At 37.0% G+C, this 16,911-nt stretch overlaps 4 protein-coding genes across 4 annotated transcripts; all 4 read right to left on the bottom strand.

The window, feature by feature from the left end:
• Positions 1 to 835: 835 nt before the first annotated feature.
• On the bottom strand, positions 836 to 3,367 carry LOC113767745 (ras-related protein RABA6a). Its single transcript, XM_027311925.1, has 2 exons — positions 2,862 to 3,367; positions 836 to 1,445 (listed from the first exon to the last, which is right to left on the bottom strand). Exons 1-2 carry the CDS (start codon positions 3,086 to 3,088, stop codon positions 1,001 to 1,003), a joined length of 672 nt encoding a protein of 223 aa, XP_027167726.1. The 5' UTR covers positions 3,089 to 3,367; the 3' UTR covers positions 836 to 1,000.
• Positions 3,368 to 6,109: 2,742 nt separating this feature from the next.
• LOC113767746 (calcium-binding allergen Ole e 8) lies at positions 6,110 to 6,990 on the bottom strand. Its single transcript, XM_027311926.1, has one exon. It carries the CDS (start codon positions 6,895 to 6,897, stop codon positions 6,355 to 6,357), a length of 543 nt encoding a protein of 180 aa, XP_027167727.1. The 5' UTR covers positions 6,898 to 6,990; the 3' UTR covers positions 6,110 to 6,354.
• Positions 6,991 to 10,372: 3,382 nt separating this feature from the next.
• Positions 10,373 to 13,364, bottom strand: LOC113767744 (pentatricopeptide repeat-containing protein At3g18020). The gene has a single exon (XM_027311924.1). It carries the CDS (start codon positions 13,296 to 13,298, stop codon positions 11,124 to 11,126), a length of 2,175 nt encoding a protein of 724 aa, XP_027167725.1. The 5' UTR covers positions 13,299 to 13,364; the 3' UTR covers positions 10,373 to 11,123.
• Positions 13,365 to 15,290: 1,926 nt separating this feature from the next.
• Positions 15,291 to 16,911, bottom strand: LOC113767439 (thaumatin-like protein). The gene is made up of 3 exons (XM_027311541.1): positions 16,740 to 16,911; positions 16,201 to 16,578; positions 15,291 to 15,804 (listed from the first exon to the last, which is right to left on the bottom strand). Exons 1-3 carry the CDS (start codon positions 16,804 to 16,806, stop codon positions 15,500 to 15,502), a joined length of 750 nt encoding a protein of 249 aa, XP_027167342.1. The 5' UTR covers positions 16,807 to 16,911; the 3' UTR covers positions 15,291 to 15,499.

Genomic DNA, 16,911 nt, shown 5'->3' with positions numbered 1-16,911 from the left:
TTGTTCCAACTATGACTTCTTTAGTTTTTTTTTATCATTTTTAGCATATTATCATTTATTTATAAGGTTTCAACAACTAATATTGTTAGTAAAATTAATGAAATCATAGATGGTGCAAATTAATAATAATGTATTATTATATTTTTGCTATGATACCTTAGCATATTTTGATTATTTTCGGCACATTATCATTGATTTGTTGGATCCTTTATGTTGTTAATTTTACAAAAATAGTTATTGACTGAATTTAAATAGAACAAATTTGAGAATTTAGAACGTAAAGTATCCAGAATTAAGATTTTAAGGCGCAAAGTGTCTAAAATTGAATTTTATAGTATAAAATAAAAGAGTGATACAAGTTCCGATGTGCAAAGTGGAGTTCATCCCTAGATTAAATATCAAGCTCTAGTTTTTTTTTCTCCGAAAACGATAATAATTGTATAACTTATTCTATCATAAACAACACAATTGTATAACAATTGTATAAATATCAAGCTCTAGTTAATTGTATGATCTCTTGTTTGACAGAGCAAAAGCATGCGAGAAAGCTACATCGGTCGAAAGAGAATGAAAAGAAAAAGAATATCGGAATACTAAAGAATCCTAAATCCTGATTTAATTAATCACTGATTAATCATTCATCGACAGTTCTGCACGAGGGATATCCAACTCTCCTCCTTTGCTAGTTTGCTCTTGGTTTATCTTAAATTCGATATATTGATAGCCAAATTCAATTTCTAGAAATTGTGTAATTCTCACGTAACAAGTAGTATAACTTTGGTGTATGATCACTCTACTCTGCAAATAAAATCGGAGGAAACAAAGCTAAAAAAAATGCAGGAAATGAATTCTGGGTAGTTTCTATTAGAGTTAGATCAAACAAAACCCTAATGTCTCCAAAATTCAACCATAAATCTGACAAGGCATAAAAGATGATGTCAAAGAAAAAGGAAGTAATCTTTTGTTTGCTGTGGTCCATTTCTCTACCAACCAATTAAACTCAATAAGAACAACAAGTAGTAGTTTGTTTAGTAGCAGATACTTCATCATGATCAATAAAAATGATTTCCTTTTTCCCCTGAAGAATTGGAGCAGGTAGTTCATTCATCTTGGCTTCTAAGCTTTTCTGGCTTGTAACTTCATGAATTTTGGCGATCATTTGGTTAAATGCATCTTCCACATTCAAATTTTCCTTTGCAGACGTTTCCAAGAATAATAGGCCTTCAAGCTGCGCAAGGCTCTGCCCATCTTCTAAATTGACCTCTCTTGAGCTTCCCAAATCACATTTGTTGCCAACAAGTACTACAACCATGTCTGAGCACCCAAATTCTCTAAGCTCATACAACCATTTTTTGAGGTGTTCAAAAGTTTCTCTTCTAGTAATATCATACACCAGCAAAGCTCCCAATGCCCCACGGTAGTATGAACTCGTAATTGCTCTAAATCTGCTCAAGAAAAGGAGAACACATTCACGTCAATTAAGGTCGAGTCACAGAGCCAACAGTCTCTTGGGCTATTGGTACCACCGAGACACTTTAAAGTGTTGGTGGGGTGGAACCCTTGACCTCCCACCATATACTTGTCATTTAATTGTGGCTACTACTTTCAAGTGACTTCCTCGGATGGAATGTCGTCGACTTCCCTCTTTTTAAATTAGACTAGAATAAATTATACTACTGTTATCGTTGCGACAAAAAAAAAAAAAAAAAAGTCGAGTCACAGGCTATACTTACATTTCTGTTATCAATGTAGCTTGCAATGTCCCTTTAAGAAATACTTAGAGAAGTACCAAACAAGAAAACAAATTAAAGAAAGAGAAGAGGAGCCTGAGGAAAGCTGCTAAAATGACTAGAAGACAACTAACTTATCAACGTTGCCATCTTATCAACATAGCAACTTTGTTTCAGATGAATGATGATGTTTCCTTGTGCCTCCCGTGAATCCCATGGCTAACCAAACCATGGAAAAACGAAAAAGTGTAGGTTACTAAGTGCCAAAAATAGCAACAGATACATCTAGATTTCCAGATAAGGATGTTAGATCACTAGTTCTTACCTAATTTATGATGGCTCGAGTTATAGTCTTTATCTGTCTAGGGCTAGAAATTTCCTCCCTCTTACCAATCCGGTTAAGCAGGAATATCTGACATTTCTATATAATGCTTCTGCTTAATAACCAGCTATAAGTTATGAATTCATGTTTTATGGACCATCCAAAGTTTTCTTGTATGGGCAGGTCTACATAAATGCAACGTAACTGACAAGATTATGAAACATCCATATTTCACACAGTACATAAATCAAAGCACTGTAGACAGGCTAGTGTAAGCATAAAGGATCCTCCTCCATTATAGGGCAATGAGCAATGTTAATCACAAAAACAAGGCCGGCAACACTATTGATTTCGATGCAATTGGGATGAGTATATGATCTTTTATTCCTCGCATAAAGACAGGAGAAGAATAACATGTTTTGCATCTTAAAAGCATCTAAAGAAAGGATTGCCTCAATTCCTAACCAAATTCCAAACAAAACTCCAGTCATGTTCCCGGAAAAAGGCGTACTTGGAGAGTCTTTCGACGATTATTACTCATTAGTTTCCCATGAAGAATGAATACCGCCCTAGCAAGCACCTATTCCTATCAAAAAGCGAGAACTCAATTCTTGCAAATCCAAACTTTTTTTGAGATTTCAGACTAGAGAGAATCATTGATTTTTCGTCTCCCCTTGATCACGAAGTAGCCGATATCACATCAATTCCAGAGTATAAGAATCAAATTTAGGTAACAAAAGCCCAAGTCAAGAATCAGCTGATAGAGAATAAGAACTCAAGAAATGAAGTGATCAGCTGATAAAAAGTACCTTTCTTGGCCAGCAGTATCCCAAATTTGAGCCTTGATGACCTTGTCACCAACCTTAACATTTCTATAAGCAAATTCAACCCCTATGGTTGGTTTGGAATCCAAGTGAAATTCATCCTTGGCAAACCTTGAAAGAAGATTAGATTTCCCAACAGCAGAGTCACCAATAAGAACAGCCTTGAAAAGATAGTCGCACTCTTCATCAAATGAATCAGCTGCCATATTCATCAGAAAGAAACAAAACCAGAAACTAAAAGCAAAGAGGGTTCGATTTTCCTAACGATATCAAGAAACTCAAGCATGGTCTGTTGTCATCATATCTTTCTGCGAATATAGATAAGTAATAAAATTTAGGACTCTCAAGAATTGGCTAAGGAGTTATTATTGAGTGGTACCATGTGATACCATTGATGAGCATGATGGTTGTTCAATCCTCCTGTCACGGCCTGCTTCTGTTGGCGATTTATATTGCTTAATAAACAAAGATCGAAAGCCCACTTTGCTTTATCGCCGTATTCCCACTTTCTTAATTACCACTACTACTTTACAAGTGACAAGAACGCATTTAAGGTTGCCAAACGACCAACAGAATTGCGACATGTGTTCTGGAAAAAGACTTTCGAATTTTTCTTCTGGTTCTGTTGATAACCATTCTAGTGATTTAGCAGCTTGTGACTTGCCCTTGTGGGCAGGGTGTTGAAGTTGAACACCACCGAACTGTGAGTTTATCAGTTGTGGATCTTGCAAGTGAAATTTTCAAACATGAACAGGTAGCTTAGGGATAAAGTAAGAAAAACAGCTATCATTCCTAATAATCTTTCTTTTTTTGAAATTAGTGCTTGAATTTGACTAGTGATGACTATCCAGTAATATCAGCAAACTTTTAATCCTCTCATTATTATTTTGAATCCAAAATAAGAAAATAGATAAGCTGCCATGCACTCCCTATCCCAAAGTACATCTATCTAAAAAAGACACACACTTAATTAGTCTCTCATATCCAGCGCAAAATTCTATAGTCACTACAACAATAATTTGCCTAAAAATTTTTCTAGTTGCTTCAAAATAGGGATAAAAATTAATTGGAAAGCTTTTTGTGGGTCTTCATCAAATTGGGATCAAAGTGTCTGGCTATTCGACATTAAGCCCGATTATGTTTTCAAGATTATTATATGACCTACTTACGTGTTTTTTTTTTTCTTAAAGACTGTTCTTAGGGATGGCAATGGGGCGGGTGCTCACGGGCAACCGCCCCGCGGGGAGCGGGGGGGAATTTTTTCCCCCTGTTTAAAAACCGGGCGGGGGGCGGGGGAGTATACCCCCGCCCATCCCCCGCCCCGCCACCCACAAAAAAAAAATTATATATATAATTATATATAATATGTAATTTAATTAGTTATAAACTTATGATAATGATATTATTAGTTAGATGTATTATATAATGTATATTAGTGTATGTAATATAATTGATATTATCAATTATACGAATAATTAGACATGTCTACTAATAGAATTTATTAATTAGTTATACTAAATTTACTAATACATTTATACTAAATTTCTAATTACACTTAATAGAATAACACTTTTTTCTCAAAAAAAAAGCACAAACACAATAATGAATTAGTGATTGTATTTGTACCAAAAGTGAAAACTTAACTATTTTAGTTGTATTTATTTCATCATGTTGGATTGTATTCAAATAACTTTTGTTTGATTGTTTTTATGAGTTTCAATTGTAAAATTAAAATGAATAATAACTTGATGATGTGTTGATATTTTAGTACTTGATTATTTATTAAAATTTAACTATAATAAAATTTTATTAAGGAAGCGGCGGGGGAGTTTGTAGGCAGCGGGGCGGGGGATGGGGGAGGGGTCTCCCGCCCCAACCCCGCCCCGTTGCCATCCCTAACTATTCTTAATCCCTCACAGTTTGGGATAGGAAGGGAATAGAAATGGATAGAAGGTTAAAAAAAAATAAATAAATAAATAGTATCGTGCAAATTTTGGGCTTGGCTTTGAGAAATGAGAACACTGCCTTTTGGTCTTCATCTAAGTGTGTAAGGAACCCAAATTGTGGACCATTCCATATAGCACCAACCCATATGGCAATGTCCTACTTTGACTGGCCCAAATACCGTAACCATGGATGTGAACTCACTATTACAGTCGTATATATCTTACAATACAATACACCAATTGAATGTTTGTTTGGATAGAGATTATTTGTCAAATTTTATATAGACATTTTATAAATATATGATAAAGTATTTTATTTAAAAAATTATTTCAAATAATTTACTATCCAAACACACTCAGACGAAACCAAAGTCAAAATACATAAAATCACAAAGAAAAACAAAAGATGAAGACAACTTTTTATGTTAACCGACTGCTTTAAACAACTTGTTTTGGTGGTCACTATCAAACACTTAAATCTTGGTGGTATTGGGACCCACCAAATTGTCACTATACGTGACTGACTTCAGTGATTTTCTCCGATAGAGTTTCTATTCACATCGACTCCCCCTCTCCTAGATTAAGATAGATTAAGTTATAAAAATATTACCGTTGCGACAAAAAAAAGATTGCTTTAAACAACTTGCCTGAGTTGTCCACCAAGAAAGATTTAAAATCTCTGCCTGCACTGCACTGTAATTTGAGGGTTTAAATGCTGCAATTTAAAATTACAAAAAATCCAGAGATGCATGTGAGTGCACTCCACTGATATAAGATAGGCCCCTCTCTTTAATCCATTATTTAAGAGTGCATTTCCCTCTGAAGTAGAATAGCGATGCCTAGGACTCATCTTCATATATGCAAATAAATTCATATGTTGAATTAGATTCACATTTTCCCCCTGAAGCTGCACATGCAGCCAGGGCAGCATTATACTACAACCATAGAATGTGCGAGAGTCCTCATAGTTCTAGCTGAGTTGAGGCTAAAGTTTGGCAAGCTCTACTGAACCGGATAGTAGATTGATTGGCGGTTTGACCGGCCGGTTTGCAGTGGGTTTTAAAACCATGCATTTGGTTTTTCTTCAAACCTGTACGGTCGCACAATTTTCTTCCCTCAGCTTATTTGTCTCCATTTAATAAGAGACCGGCAAACCAGTTTGGCCACTGGTCAGTTCAATATTTTTCAATTACGTATGCATCAGTTACCAATGACTGGTATGAATGTTGCTTTTTTAACCAAAAAAAGATATACTACTCTGAAAAGTAAATATGTGTTTTCTAATAATAGAAAGTCAAAAGATCAACTTGCATATTCATTAAATTAAAAAAAAAAAAAGAGAGTTCTGGAACTGCAATTACAACGAGGTAACTGAAAGTTTCCTCGAGCAAACAACGCTAATCACCTATTTACGTGATCATACCCCTAATTAGCTGAGCCACAATTATTTTCTAATCTTGCTCCTAAACTTATTACCGAGAGATGGGGACGCAATTCCCTGTAGAGGCGCCCCCCCTGAAAATCCGTGCGCCTTATGCCTTCTTGCTATTGGTCATCATGATCTTAAACTCTTGGAAGCTAACTCTTCCATCCCCATCCGAATCGACGGACTTGATCATCTTCTCGCAATCCTGAACCGAGCACCGCTCGCCAAGCCGAGTCAGGATCAGGTGCAACTCAGTAGCCGAAATGAAGCCGTCATGGTCCTGATCATACAACTCAAATGCATCATGAAGCTCCTTGACGCCACCGTCCCCACCGTCGGCGGAGCCGTAGAGGGAATTGCCGCTGCAGAAGGCGGTAAACTCCTCGAGATTGATGAAACCGTCTTTGTCGGTGTCAATCTCTACCATCATGCGAGAAATCTCATCGGGAGAGGTGTCGGATCCCAAGGCTTTCATAACTCCGGCGAGCTCCTCCGAGGAGATCTTGCCGTCGCTGTTCGCGTCAAACCGTTCGAAGACCTTTTGCACCTCGTCAGCGTCCTGAAGGTACGCACACGGCTTCGAGGAATTAGAGTCAGCATTGTTCGTTGTGGTTGTTGCCATTGTTGTCGCCTTTGATTCTGGATTCATTCTTCTTCTTCTTCTTCTTCTTTTTTCTGGTAAGTGCTGGAAATGAGATAGGGAGATTTGTTTTGTTGAGAGTGGCACAGAATAGCTGGGATGTATCCAATACTTAGTTGCATTTTATATATAGTCTATAGAGGGGTTGGGAAGAAAGGGACGCGGCCCACAGGGATAAGGGGAGTTAAAGGACAAATTTGTCACTGCATACGTGCGTGTCGACCTGCGTGTGTGTGGACGTGCACAATTAGAGGTGGAATCGATTTTCTTTTCCATTACATTTTTTAAATTCAACAAAAATTTTAAATTAGATATATTTGTTAGCACATTTAAATTATGCTAAATTTATTCATGAATACAAAAACTTACAGTAATTGCACTTGCATTTTTTCAAATCAACATCACTTTTGTCAAAAAGATAAAAAATTTAGCAAGTTGCTAAAATTTGGTCAGGCTTTATTTTTCTTTTTCTTGACTCTTCTTCATTCTCTATTTTTTTTTTAACTTCAAGGAAGAAAGGTAAAAATAAAAAGGGTTAATGCAGACAATCCCTATATATAAGTTAGGGTAGACAAGGGAAGAATCCATTATCTGTAATTGTTTTATTTAAATTAAAGTGTTAAATATATTTTTTTCCTTTGGTATTTTCTAAATAAGTGTATTTATCAGAGATAAAATTATGGTTTTAAAAGAATAGTACCAAAAAAGAGGCTGTCCAAGTTTAGACAAGGGATTTGCAAGTACATGTTGTTTACTCAACTTACTCTGCCCATCTCGCACATTTTTTTTTAACCCATTTTTTTCCGGTCCACTATGGAAGTTTCTCTTATACGCAAGAACTTTCTTCCACTTATACGTAAGAACTTTCTTTATGGTCTCTCAGATTATTGGACCAGAATTACAAGGCTGGTCTTCTTGTTTCGTGGAAAATGTCCACCATTAGGGCAAGTGGAGCTCATTTGAGTAATTACTGGCTTTATGAAAGTTGCCCTAAAATAAAAAAGATTAAATTTTTATGCACTAACAGCAGCATCATTTGATATATGTTACATACGCATGATTAAATTTTAAATTTTAATTCATGTTATATAGCATGATCTAAATTTATTTATATAAAATAAATCTTTACACTGTGTTTGGATTGTCAAATTATTCCAAATAATATTTCGCTTGCATCATAAATACATTTTCTAATTCATTTTTTTATATTTTTAACTATTTTTTATCTCACATACATCACATTACAAAGAGTGCTACAGTAATTATTTCAAATAATATTTTAAATAATACTCTATCCAAACACACACACGGAGTTATCGTTAAAATAAATAAATGAGAAAGATAAGGCAAAGAGAGAGAGGCATTTTATCATCTCCTTTCTTATTTATGAAATAGTCCCTCCTTTCGCATTCATGGTGAGGCTATAAGCCAAAAACCCTGAATCATCTCCCTTACGTGCACAAAAGATTATGCCAAAGGAAAATTATTCACCTATTATTCAACGAATTTCACCAAATTTCCCTTTTTTGCAAAAGCAGAAAAAAGAATAATCCAATAGAGTAGGAAAAGTAGATCTAAAAGTAGATGTTCTCCAGGCCGCGTGGGACCGATGGATTTTGGAGATGTAAAGTCCACGATACCGTGTGGAAGGTACGTAGACCAAAGCGTGGGCAGGACGTGTATGACGTGGATTTTGCGGGACTGTAAATGATTTATTATTCAAAGCAAACGAAACGTCGCGATCTGTATAATTGCCATTCAAAACCCGGAGTCTTTAAAAGTCAGCCCAATTTCTATGTCAATTTTACTGTTTAGGCGGAAAGATTTGTATTGTTTATTGACTAATTACAGTTCGTTGGCAGTTAGTTATAACATGGGGCATACCGTTTGGGGAAAAAAAAAAAGGGATATACCAGAGGTCTTCAAATCCTCTGTCCCCGAAATAGTCTCTGTCCCCTCTGTCCCTTATTTGTACAGCTGCCACGTGTCCCTAACCTTTTGTTAATCGAAACTCAAATAAATCGATAATAATCGGTTTATAAGTTTTGTTAACCCAAACTCAAATAAATCGATAATAGTCGATTGACAGGTTTACTCAAAGGCTGATTTTACAGATAACTCAAAACTATTGAGTAACTAATTTTAAATCATCACATTTACATAATTACGAGATGTAAAAAAATTAGAAAGAGCTAAACTTGTTTGTTAAAAATTATGATCAACAAGACTCTTTTTCGTTAAAAAGAAAATAAAAAAATATTTTGAGTTATCGATTTGTTTGAGTTTGGATTAACAAAACTTGTAAACCGATTATTATCGATTTATTTGAGTTTGAATTAACAAAAGATTAGGAACACGTGGCAGCTGTACAAATAAGGGACAGAGGGGACAGAGACTATTTTGGGGACAGAGGATTTGAAGCCATACCAGAGTATCCTAGGCTTCATTTGGATTGATTGAGAAATTTGATGATGATTTTTTAAATCCATTCAAATCGCTCTAGTAATTGGAACTATTTAAGAAATATTTGAATTTATAATTTACTAATTATCAAAATATGTTTTAAATATAAGAATATTGATAATTTACAAATTAAAACATCTTTTAAGTAATCTAAACAAGTATGGAGATTTGAAATCTTTTCAAATTCTCCATCAAACCCCTCAATGCAAGCGCAATATGATAATTTATAGCTAGGTAAGAAGTTGATTACTTTCAATTGTTGGTTAATTAGGTCAATATAATTCAAACTAGCTCAATTTCACTTGTATCCAACAACTTCTTCTTGTTGATCCGTCGCCTCCATTTTAAGTTTAATTTTGCTAAAACTGGATTATCTGAATTTCTATTAAGTGCATCCTTTTTCTTCTTTTAATTTGTCTTAAAATAATCTTTGCTTTATAGCTTTATCGAATAAAAAGTTTTCAAAGAGTGAGCATCACTTGCTCTTCTTCTTCTTCTTTTTTTGTTTGGCATACCAATAAGGTACTATGCCGCCTGTCCAAATTGATGTTTGGGCTATTCTAAATATTCTTTTCAAATTTATTGACGGTCAAACTGATGCATCTAATTTCAGACACAAAGTATTGTATTTTTTGACCGAACAAAAAAATTTTCATATCCCAAGAAAGAATGAATATCCACCTTTGATCGATATTCACATACTCCCTCCGTCCCACTTTGATAGTTCTGTTTCTTTTTTCACACAGTTTAAGAAAAAGTAGTTAACTTTGTTAGAAAAGTAAATTTAGACTGCTATTTTCCTAAAATACCCTCACATTAAATATGGTATAACTTTATGAGAACTTGAATTGATGGTAAAAAAAGAATCATCTCTCATTAAATGAGGTAGGTTTATAGTAATAACTACTTACATTGAATAAGGATATTTTAGAAAAATTAAAATACAACTACATTCTTCAATTGGAAAGTGGACTATAATTTGGGACAGATGAAAAAGAGATACAAGACTATCAAAGTGGGATGGAAGGAGTAATACAAAATGAATATCCACCTTGATTTGTATAATGCATCCCCCTTTGATTGGTATTCACATAATATTCCTCGTATAATAGTCAATTGTTGATATTCTGATACTGAAAAGTATATTCCAAAGTCGGACAATTTTTAAAGAAAATTTACTTCAGAAAAGTTGATAAGCAGTTGGTAGGACGGCTCTTGCACCCTTTTACAGCGTGCATGAACTCTGATGACGTACTACTGCCGTTTCATTATCAATTTCCCGACTTCATGGCCGGCAACCATTTTACTTTTTGCTTCTTTGCTTCTGACCAAAGATTGCATTGTTCTGATAAGTGAAACTTCTATGCAGGAATTGTACTCCATTCAAAAAAGTTGAGATCCAGGATCACTTATTTTTCCCTGCCTAATCTCAGCTTCAGAAGATGTATTTTACGCCTTCCTTGTCAAATAAAGCTTATTCCCAGGGGTATACGCATGATCCTCCTGTAAAACTGCTAGGGAGGCTGTTACAGTTCTGAGGTTCTGTTTACTACAGTAACAAGTAATCCAGGGACAACTTTTAAATCCATCAAGGCCATTGACAATGTTAATTTTTGGGATCCCTTCTTTATTTCCCCATTGAGCAAAATGCCCGAAATTTTAGCTTGGATTCCAGTATGAATCTCCAAAACCGTCTGCTCATTGGTTAGTACTTGTTCCTTTCCGCTTATTTACACCCACAAGGACATCATTCATCCTCCAAGTTCAAATTTTCAGCTATTAAACTCTGGAACATGGTCTCTGTAATCCGTAGTGGAATCCTCGCCATACTGATTTCTCCCATTGCTATGCAACTTATCAAGAAGTCTCCATGTTACGGGATCTGGAGCTACCCCATTCTTTCTCATCTCCCCCAAAATCTGATAGGCTCCTTTCTTCAAGCCTAATTTGCAAGCATAATCAATGAGGATATTGTAGTTCACATGATTGAGTACAGCCCCGCAGTCAACCAATTCATAAAGGAAATCACAAGCCTCATCAAATTTGCCAGAGTCGCAAAGCCCTCTAAGTATGGCTGAATATACATAATTGTCATGGACTTTCGAGGGCCAAACAATTTCATCCCAGAATCTCTTAGCATCCTCTGTTCGCTCAGAGTTGAAAAATCCCTGAATAATTACAGTGTAAGTTGTACAATCAGCAACAGCTCCACCAGCTACCATGCTATTAAAAATCTCCATCGCCTCATCTACCCGGCCTAGATTAAACAACCCACGAATAAGCGCATTATAGGTCAAAACAACAGGTCTAACACCATTGCCAGGCATCTCACTTCGGAACAGATGAAGAGCTTCTTGAACGTTTCCTACTTCTAACAGACCGGAAATAATGGTTGTGAAGGTAATAACATCTGGAGCACAAAACTTCCCGGCCATCATATCTTTCAATACTTTAGATGCCTCAGCAACTCTCCCTGTTTTGCACAAACCGTTCACAACAGTATTGAGGGTAATTACATCAGGCTGACACTGCTCTTGCAGCATTGAAACAAGTCCATTCAAAAGTTCAGTTGGATTATGCATAGCACAGACAGCTCTCAGGTAAATATTGAAAATCCTGGTCTTCTGCTTCCCTTCCTTATTGCTCAACATAATATTGAGTACTTCCTTGGCTTTAACAAGATCGCATTCACGACAAAGACCCTCTACCAAGTGCTTATAAGTAAACTCCGAGGGCCCGTATCCAAAGTTAATACCTTCTTCCAACAACTGATACGCCCTAAAACAGTCACCCTCCAAGCAAAGGCCATGTAAAATCGAATTATAAGAAAGGAATCCTGGCGTAAAGCCTCTCTTTTGCATCATGTAAACAATCCTAGCAGCTCCGTTGAACCTCCCATATTTGCAAAGTGACTCAATCATTTGGCTATATGCAAACTCCTCCAGCACACCCTTCGCCTGAGGCATATCCTCAGCTATCTTAAACACCTCATGAAACAACCCTTCTTTACATAACGAATTGATCACATTCCCGAAGGCTGCATTGTTAACAAGCTTATCCTCCTCATTTCCCATAACCTCCCAAAGCTTCCCCATCAACATGTTCCCCCTTTCCACATCACGTTTCCGGAAAACCCCTTCAATCAGAACACTGTAAGTCATAGTATTAGGCAGGACTCCTGCTTCGCGCATTTCATCAAACAGTTTATTCGCAACATCAATGTCTCCAATTTTACAGTACCCGCCAATCAAGCTGGTGTAGGAAACCACACTGGGGAAATGCCCTCTCTTCCTCATGTCCCAAAATAGCTGATGGGCTTCCGACGGCTTCAACAGTCTGCAAACCTGATGAATCAAACGGTTATAATTCATCAAGGAAGGAACAAAATTTGGGTTGGCATTGATCAAATGATGAATCACAACCAACGTGGCATGCGGGGTAGCAGCGTGGAGCAAACGGGCAATGAGGACATTACATGTTCGCTCGTCCAAGAGGTCGGGTTGGGAGGTGATGAAGAGAAGAAGCTGGTGGTGAGCTTGGGCGTAGCGGTTGGCGTCGCAGAAAGCGTGGATAATGCTGCTAACGTTAAGCGCATTGAGACGGTACCCGCGAAGGCAAATGTGACTAAGAAGGTGAAAAGCAGAATCGACGTCCCGGTCAACGGTGCAGAGCTTGTGAATGTGCTTGGTCCAGTACGATTGATTGGTTGGGGTTTGATCGATGTTATCATGGTTTTCAAAGCTGATATTGAGGTGGTTTGGGAGGTCGGTTTGGCCCTGGTGGGAGAATGTGGAGAAGAAAGAATGGGATGCTGCGAGAGTTATGGGGTTTAACGGAGGTTTTGGAGAAGAGATGAAGCGGAGGTGCATCCTGCGATTACGAGTTAGAACTCGGAACTCCCCATTTGAAGGGAACTGGGAAGAGGTCAGGGGATGACCCATCCCCATGAGGGCTCCTTATAGGTGACTTGATTTGGAGGCTCAAAAGCCCCGATAGCCAGGAGTCAGAAAAAATTGCAGTCAACCAAAAGTCTAAGAGGTAATGGAATAGTAAAAATGTGGAATAGATAGGAGGATCAAATATTTTTAAACAGTGTATTCAGAGTAGAGCTGTTAAACGAATGAGCTGTTTGGTAACCCGATTCGTTTCGACTCGTTCGTATTCGTGAAAGACTCGCTCGAAACCTTAAACGAATCGAGTTCGAACGAATTTTTTTGTTCGATTAATAATCGAGCGAACATGAACATGTTTGCGAGTTTTAACGAACGTTCGTGAACATGTTAAACGAACGTTCGCGAACACGATTATGTTCGCGAGTTTTAACAAACGCTCACGAATATGGACATAATTATCATTTGACAAATTTTAGGGTTAATTTTATGGCTGGACTTTTATATTTGGAGAGCAAATTGCTTTGTTTTATTTATTGTTTTTATGTTAATGTTAGTTATATAGTTAATGAATAATAGAATTTAGTCACTTAGTTGCTTTAATTGTTTTTTAGAATGATTAATGATTTGCATGGTATATTAAAGACTAAAAATAATTTGGATTCGAGCATTTCGAGCATGTTCGCGAACAGCTTGTTTATGTTAAACGAGTCGAACACGAATTCGAACTCGAACACGAACTTTGTTTAACGAGCCGAATACGAATACAGGTTTGGAATTCGAAAATTAACGAACAAACATGAACGTTGTTCGAATCGCTTAACGAATAGAGCTCAAACATGAGATACTCGATTCGATTCGATTTGTTTACAGCTCTAATTCAGAGTCAATTGTAATGTAATAGTTGAAGATTTTGGAGCTAAAATGGGAAAATTTGTCATCTTGTGACCCAAAAAAAAAAGAAGAAAAAAAGACTCATTTCATTAATCACGAGGCACCCTCAAGCTTAATGGACTCTTAACTTTCGAGATTTTACATAGATGTGATGGTCATATTCAATTTCAATGAACCGCTTGGTTGGCTCAAGAAATAACTACTAAGAGGCTCAAGAAATAACTGTTAGAGTTCTTTTCATTGTTAGATTCAGAATTCAAATCTTGAATCTGACAATAGCTATTTTGCTGTTGATTCAGGATTCAAATCTTGAATTGACAGTTAGATTGAATTAACAGTTAAATTGAAATCTTGAATTGACAATCACGGTGAGAGATAAGAAAAATTAAAAAAGAGAAGAAAGATTTCAATATGTGAGATAAAAAGGTAATTGGAAAGATAAAAAGGTGTATTGAAAATTGTAATGGTGATGTAAGCAAATATATTTGGACAAATAACTTACAATCCAAACACACTCAATGTTTTTGTTACTTTAATTTAAGAGATTGCACCAAACAATCAGTTGGTGTTTACACGTTTTAACCTTTTCATCTCTTCCACAAAAAAACCTTTTTATCACAACCTTGTAAAACTAGTCAAGTACAAAGTTGTCGCAAGTCTCGAATGATGTCGGGATGAATTGGAATCGGACTGAACCGAATTCTTGCCGTAGATGAATATCGGAACATGCACTAGAATAGAAACACAACAGTGGTAGCGGTGCCACAAGCAGAATTATCTTCTCTTAGCCCAATTTGCCGTCGATGATGTGACCCTGCCCTCTTCTACTGGGCCTAAAACTTGTAGCACACCTCCACTAACCCCTACGGTCCTAGGAGCCTAAATAGTCGCACCATTGATTGCTCCCCGATAAATTTTGCAAAATTAATGGCATAGAAGATTGTACTACTTAGAAAGTGAAGCAATTTTAGCAAATTAAGCATTTTTGTTCTCTTTTCCTTCTTGAATCTTGGCCCATTCAATTTATGTCACATATGGAATCATGTTATATTTTAGTCGATGCATCTCCTTTTTCCCCATCTTGCCATCTTCCTGTAGTAGCATTCATACCAGAATTTCAGAACATACTGGTGAGACACAAAGGGACATCCAAGATTAACACGCAGATTTACTAACTATCATATATTACGGTAACATTAATTATGAATAGCAAATGCCAAGTGCCAGAAGCATTGCTGGACTAGTACAATATATCTCAAGATAATAGCCGTATTCCAGAAACCAACTAAAGCTAAGAACAGAGTAGAATTGCAGTAGAGACCTAAATAGTAGTAGTATATCTAGCAGTACTGAGTATGAACTAATTACTTATGGTGAGGACAGAAAGTGACCAAGTAGTTTCCACCGGTGCAAGTGGCAATACTAGTGGGATCATCATAAGCATAAGAATAGGCCCTTGGACAAGCAGCCTTGAAGATCTTTGAATATGCTGTGGGCTTGCAAGATTGTGGGTTCCCAAAGCTACCTGTACAGCAATACCTTGGAGAATTGAATGCAAAACATGCACTCTTACAGGCCACCACACTTCTTTTGTCATGAGACCTCACTTGAAGCCCCACTGGACACATCATGTTCAGATCACTCACACATCCAGCATAGCTGCATTTGCCTATAGTAACAATAATACCATTAATCAACATCATTTACTGGTCACAACTAAACTAATACTAGCAAACAACAGAAATGAACAAAAAGACCACCTTGACAAAATGACTCATGACTTCTTAGATTCCAACAGTTTCACAATAAAACACCCCTAAAGTTCAATTTTGAGCCAAAAGGGTTTTGTTTGGACTACATTATTGTCTTCATTATGGTATTAGATCCAAGATTAGCAAGCTGTCATTTAATAGTTCGGACAAAAAAGATCAGAGGGCTAAATGCACAATAAATAAATAAATAAAGAATGAAAGAACAAATTCCTGCAAGCCCAAAGTGTTGGAAAGGTAAAAGTAGTAGAGGACAGGATTGGATTGTTGGAGGGCTTGAGGGCCTATTTTTTCACCTGAGCCTCGGAATGGGGTGATGGAAATGGCAAGATTGTAGCCATCAACAAGGCTAACATCATAGAAATCTTGGTCATTGCCTAGAGTGATTTCAGCTAGGGTGGCTGGAGGAGTCCCACCAAGGCCATTGCAAAAGAGAGAACCGCCGCAGTCCCCAGTGGCGCAACGGCCACGGCCAGAGGCATCAAAAGAGCAGCCGTGACGACCCCAGAAGCGGCCGGACCATCCTGCTGGGAGGCGTAGCGAGTATGATCTGTTCGGTGGAAGCTTGAAACCACCACGCGCTAAAATGGGCTTCCCTGCACTTGGCTGAATCCCTGGCCAAACTGGCTGGCTGCACTTGTTATAGAATGTCATTGTTGTAGCTGATACCTCAACTGTTTCACACCATTTTTCCAGCCCAAACAAGAATTCAAAGCAAGAAAGAGCGCATTTTTCATTAGTAAAAGAAAATATATTTATAAGATAAAAGACAGTACATTTATGAAAAATGTCCAATGGATACAAAATTTCTTTGTCAAAGAACAATGTGTTGTACCTGAATGATCTAATAAGTGAAGTGAAAGGAGGAGGAGAGCAAGAAGATTTCTCAGCATTGCATCCATGGCCTGAGGCTCGTGAGAAGCTGAGAAGGAAACGTGCAGGGCTTCAAAAAGGACAACAGAAGTAGTGGAGAGGAGTGTCCCGGCAATTCTTTTGGTTTAGGTCTC

The sequence above is a fragment of the Coffea eugenioides genome, chromosome 4 (genome assembly GCF_003713205.1).
Source record: "Coffea eugenioides isolate CCC68of chromosome 4, Ceug_1.0, whole genome shotgun sequence".
Classification (NCBI taxonomy): Eukaryota; Viridiplantae; Streptophyta; class Magnoliopsida; order Gentianales; family Rubiaceae; genus Coffea; species Coffea eugenioides.
The sequence above is the reverse complement of the archived record's forward strand: the minus strand, read 5'-3'. Positions and strand labels throughout refer to the sequence as shown.

Excerpts from the sequence above, each read along its gene's own strand:
- LOC113767745 (XM_027311925.1), bottom strand. The coding sequence starts at position 3,088 with ATGAATATGGCAGCTGATTCATTTGATGAAGAGTGCGACTATCTTTTC. Across the intron at positions 1,446-2,861 it reads GATACTGCTGGCCAAGAAAG|ATTTAGAGCAATTACGAGTT; the intron begins GTACTTTTTATC and ends TTTCTTGAGCAG.
- LOC113767746 (XM_027311926.1), bottom strand. The coding sequence starts at position 6,897 with ATGAATCCAGAATCAAAGGCGACAACAATGGCAACAACCACAACGAAC.
- LOC113767744 (XM_027311924.1), bottom strand. The coding sequence starts at position 13,298 with ATGGGGATGGGTCATCCCCTGACCTCTTCCCAGTTCCCTTCAAATGGG.
- LOC113767439 (XM_027311541.1), bottom strand. The coding sequence starts at position 16,806 with ATGGATGCAATGCTGAGAAATCTTCTTGCTCTCCTCCTCCTTTCACTT. Across the intron at positions 16,579-16,739 it reads TCACTTATTAGATCATTCAG|TTGAGGTATCAGCTACAACA; the intron begins GTACAACACATT and ends GGTGTGAAACAG. Across the intron at positions 15,805-16,200 it reads CACCCCATTCCGAGGCTCAG|GCAAATGCAGCTATGCTGGA; the intron begins GTGAAAAAATAG and ends TTGTTACTATAG.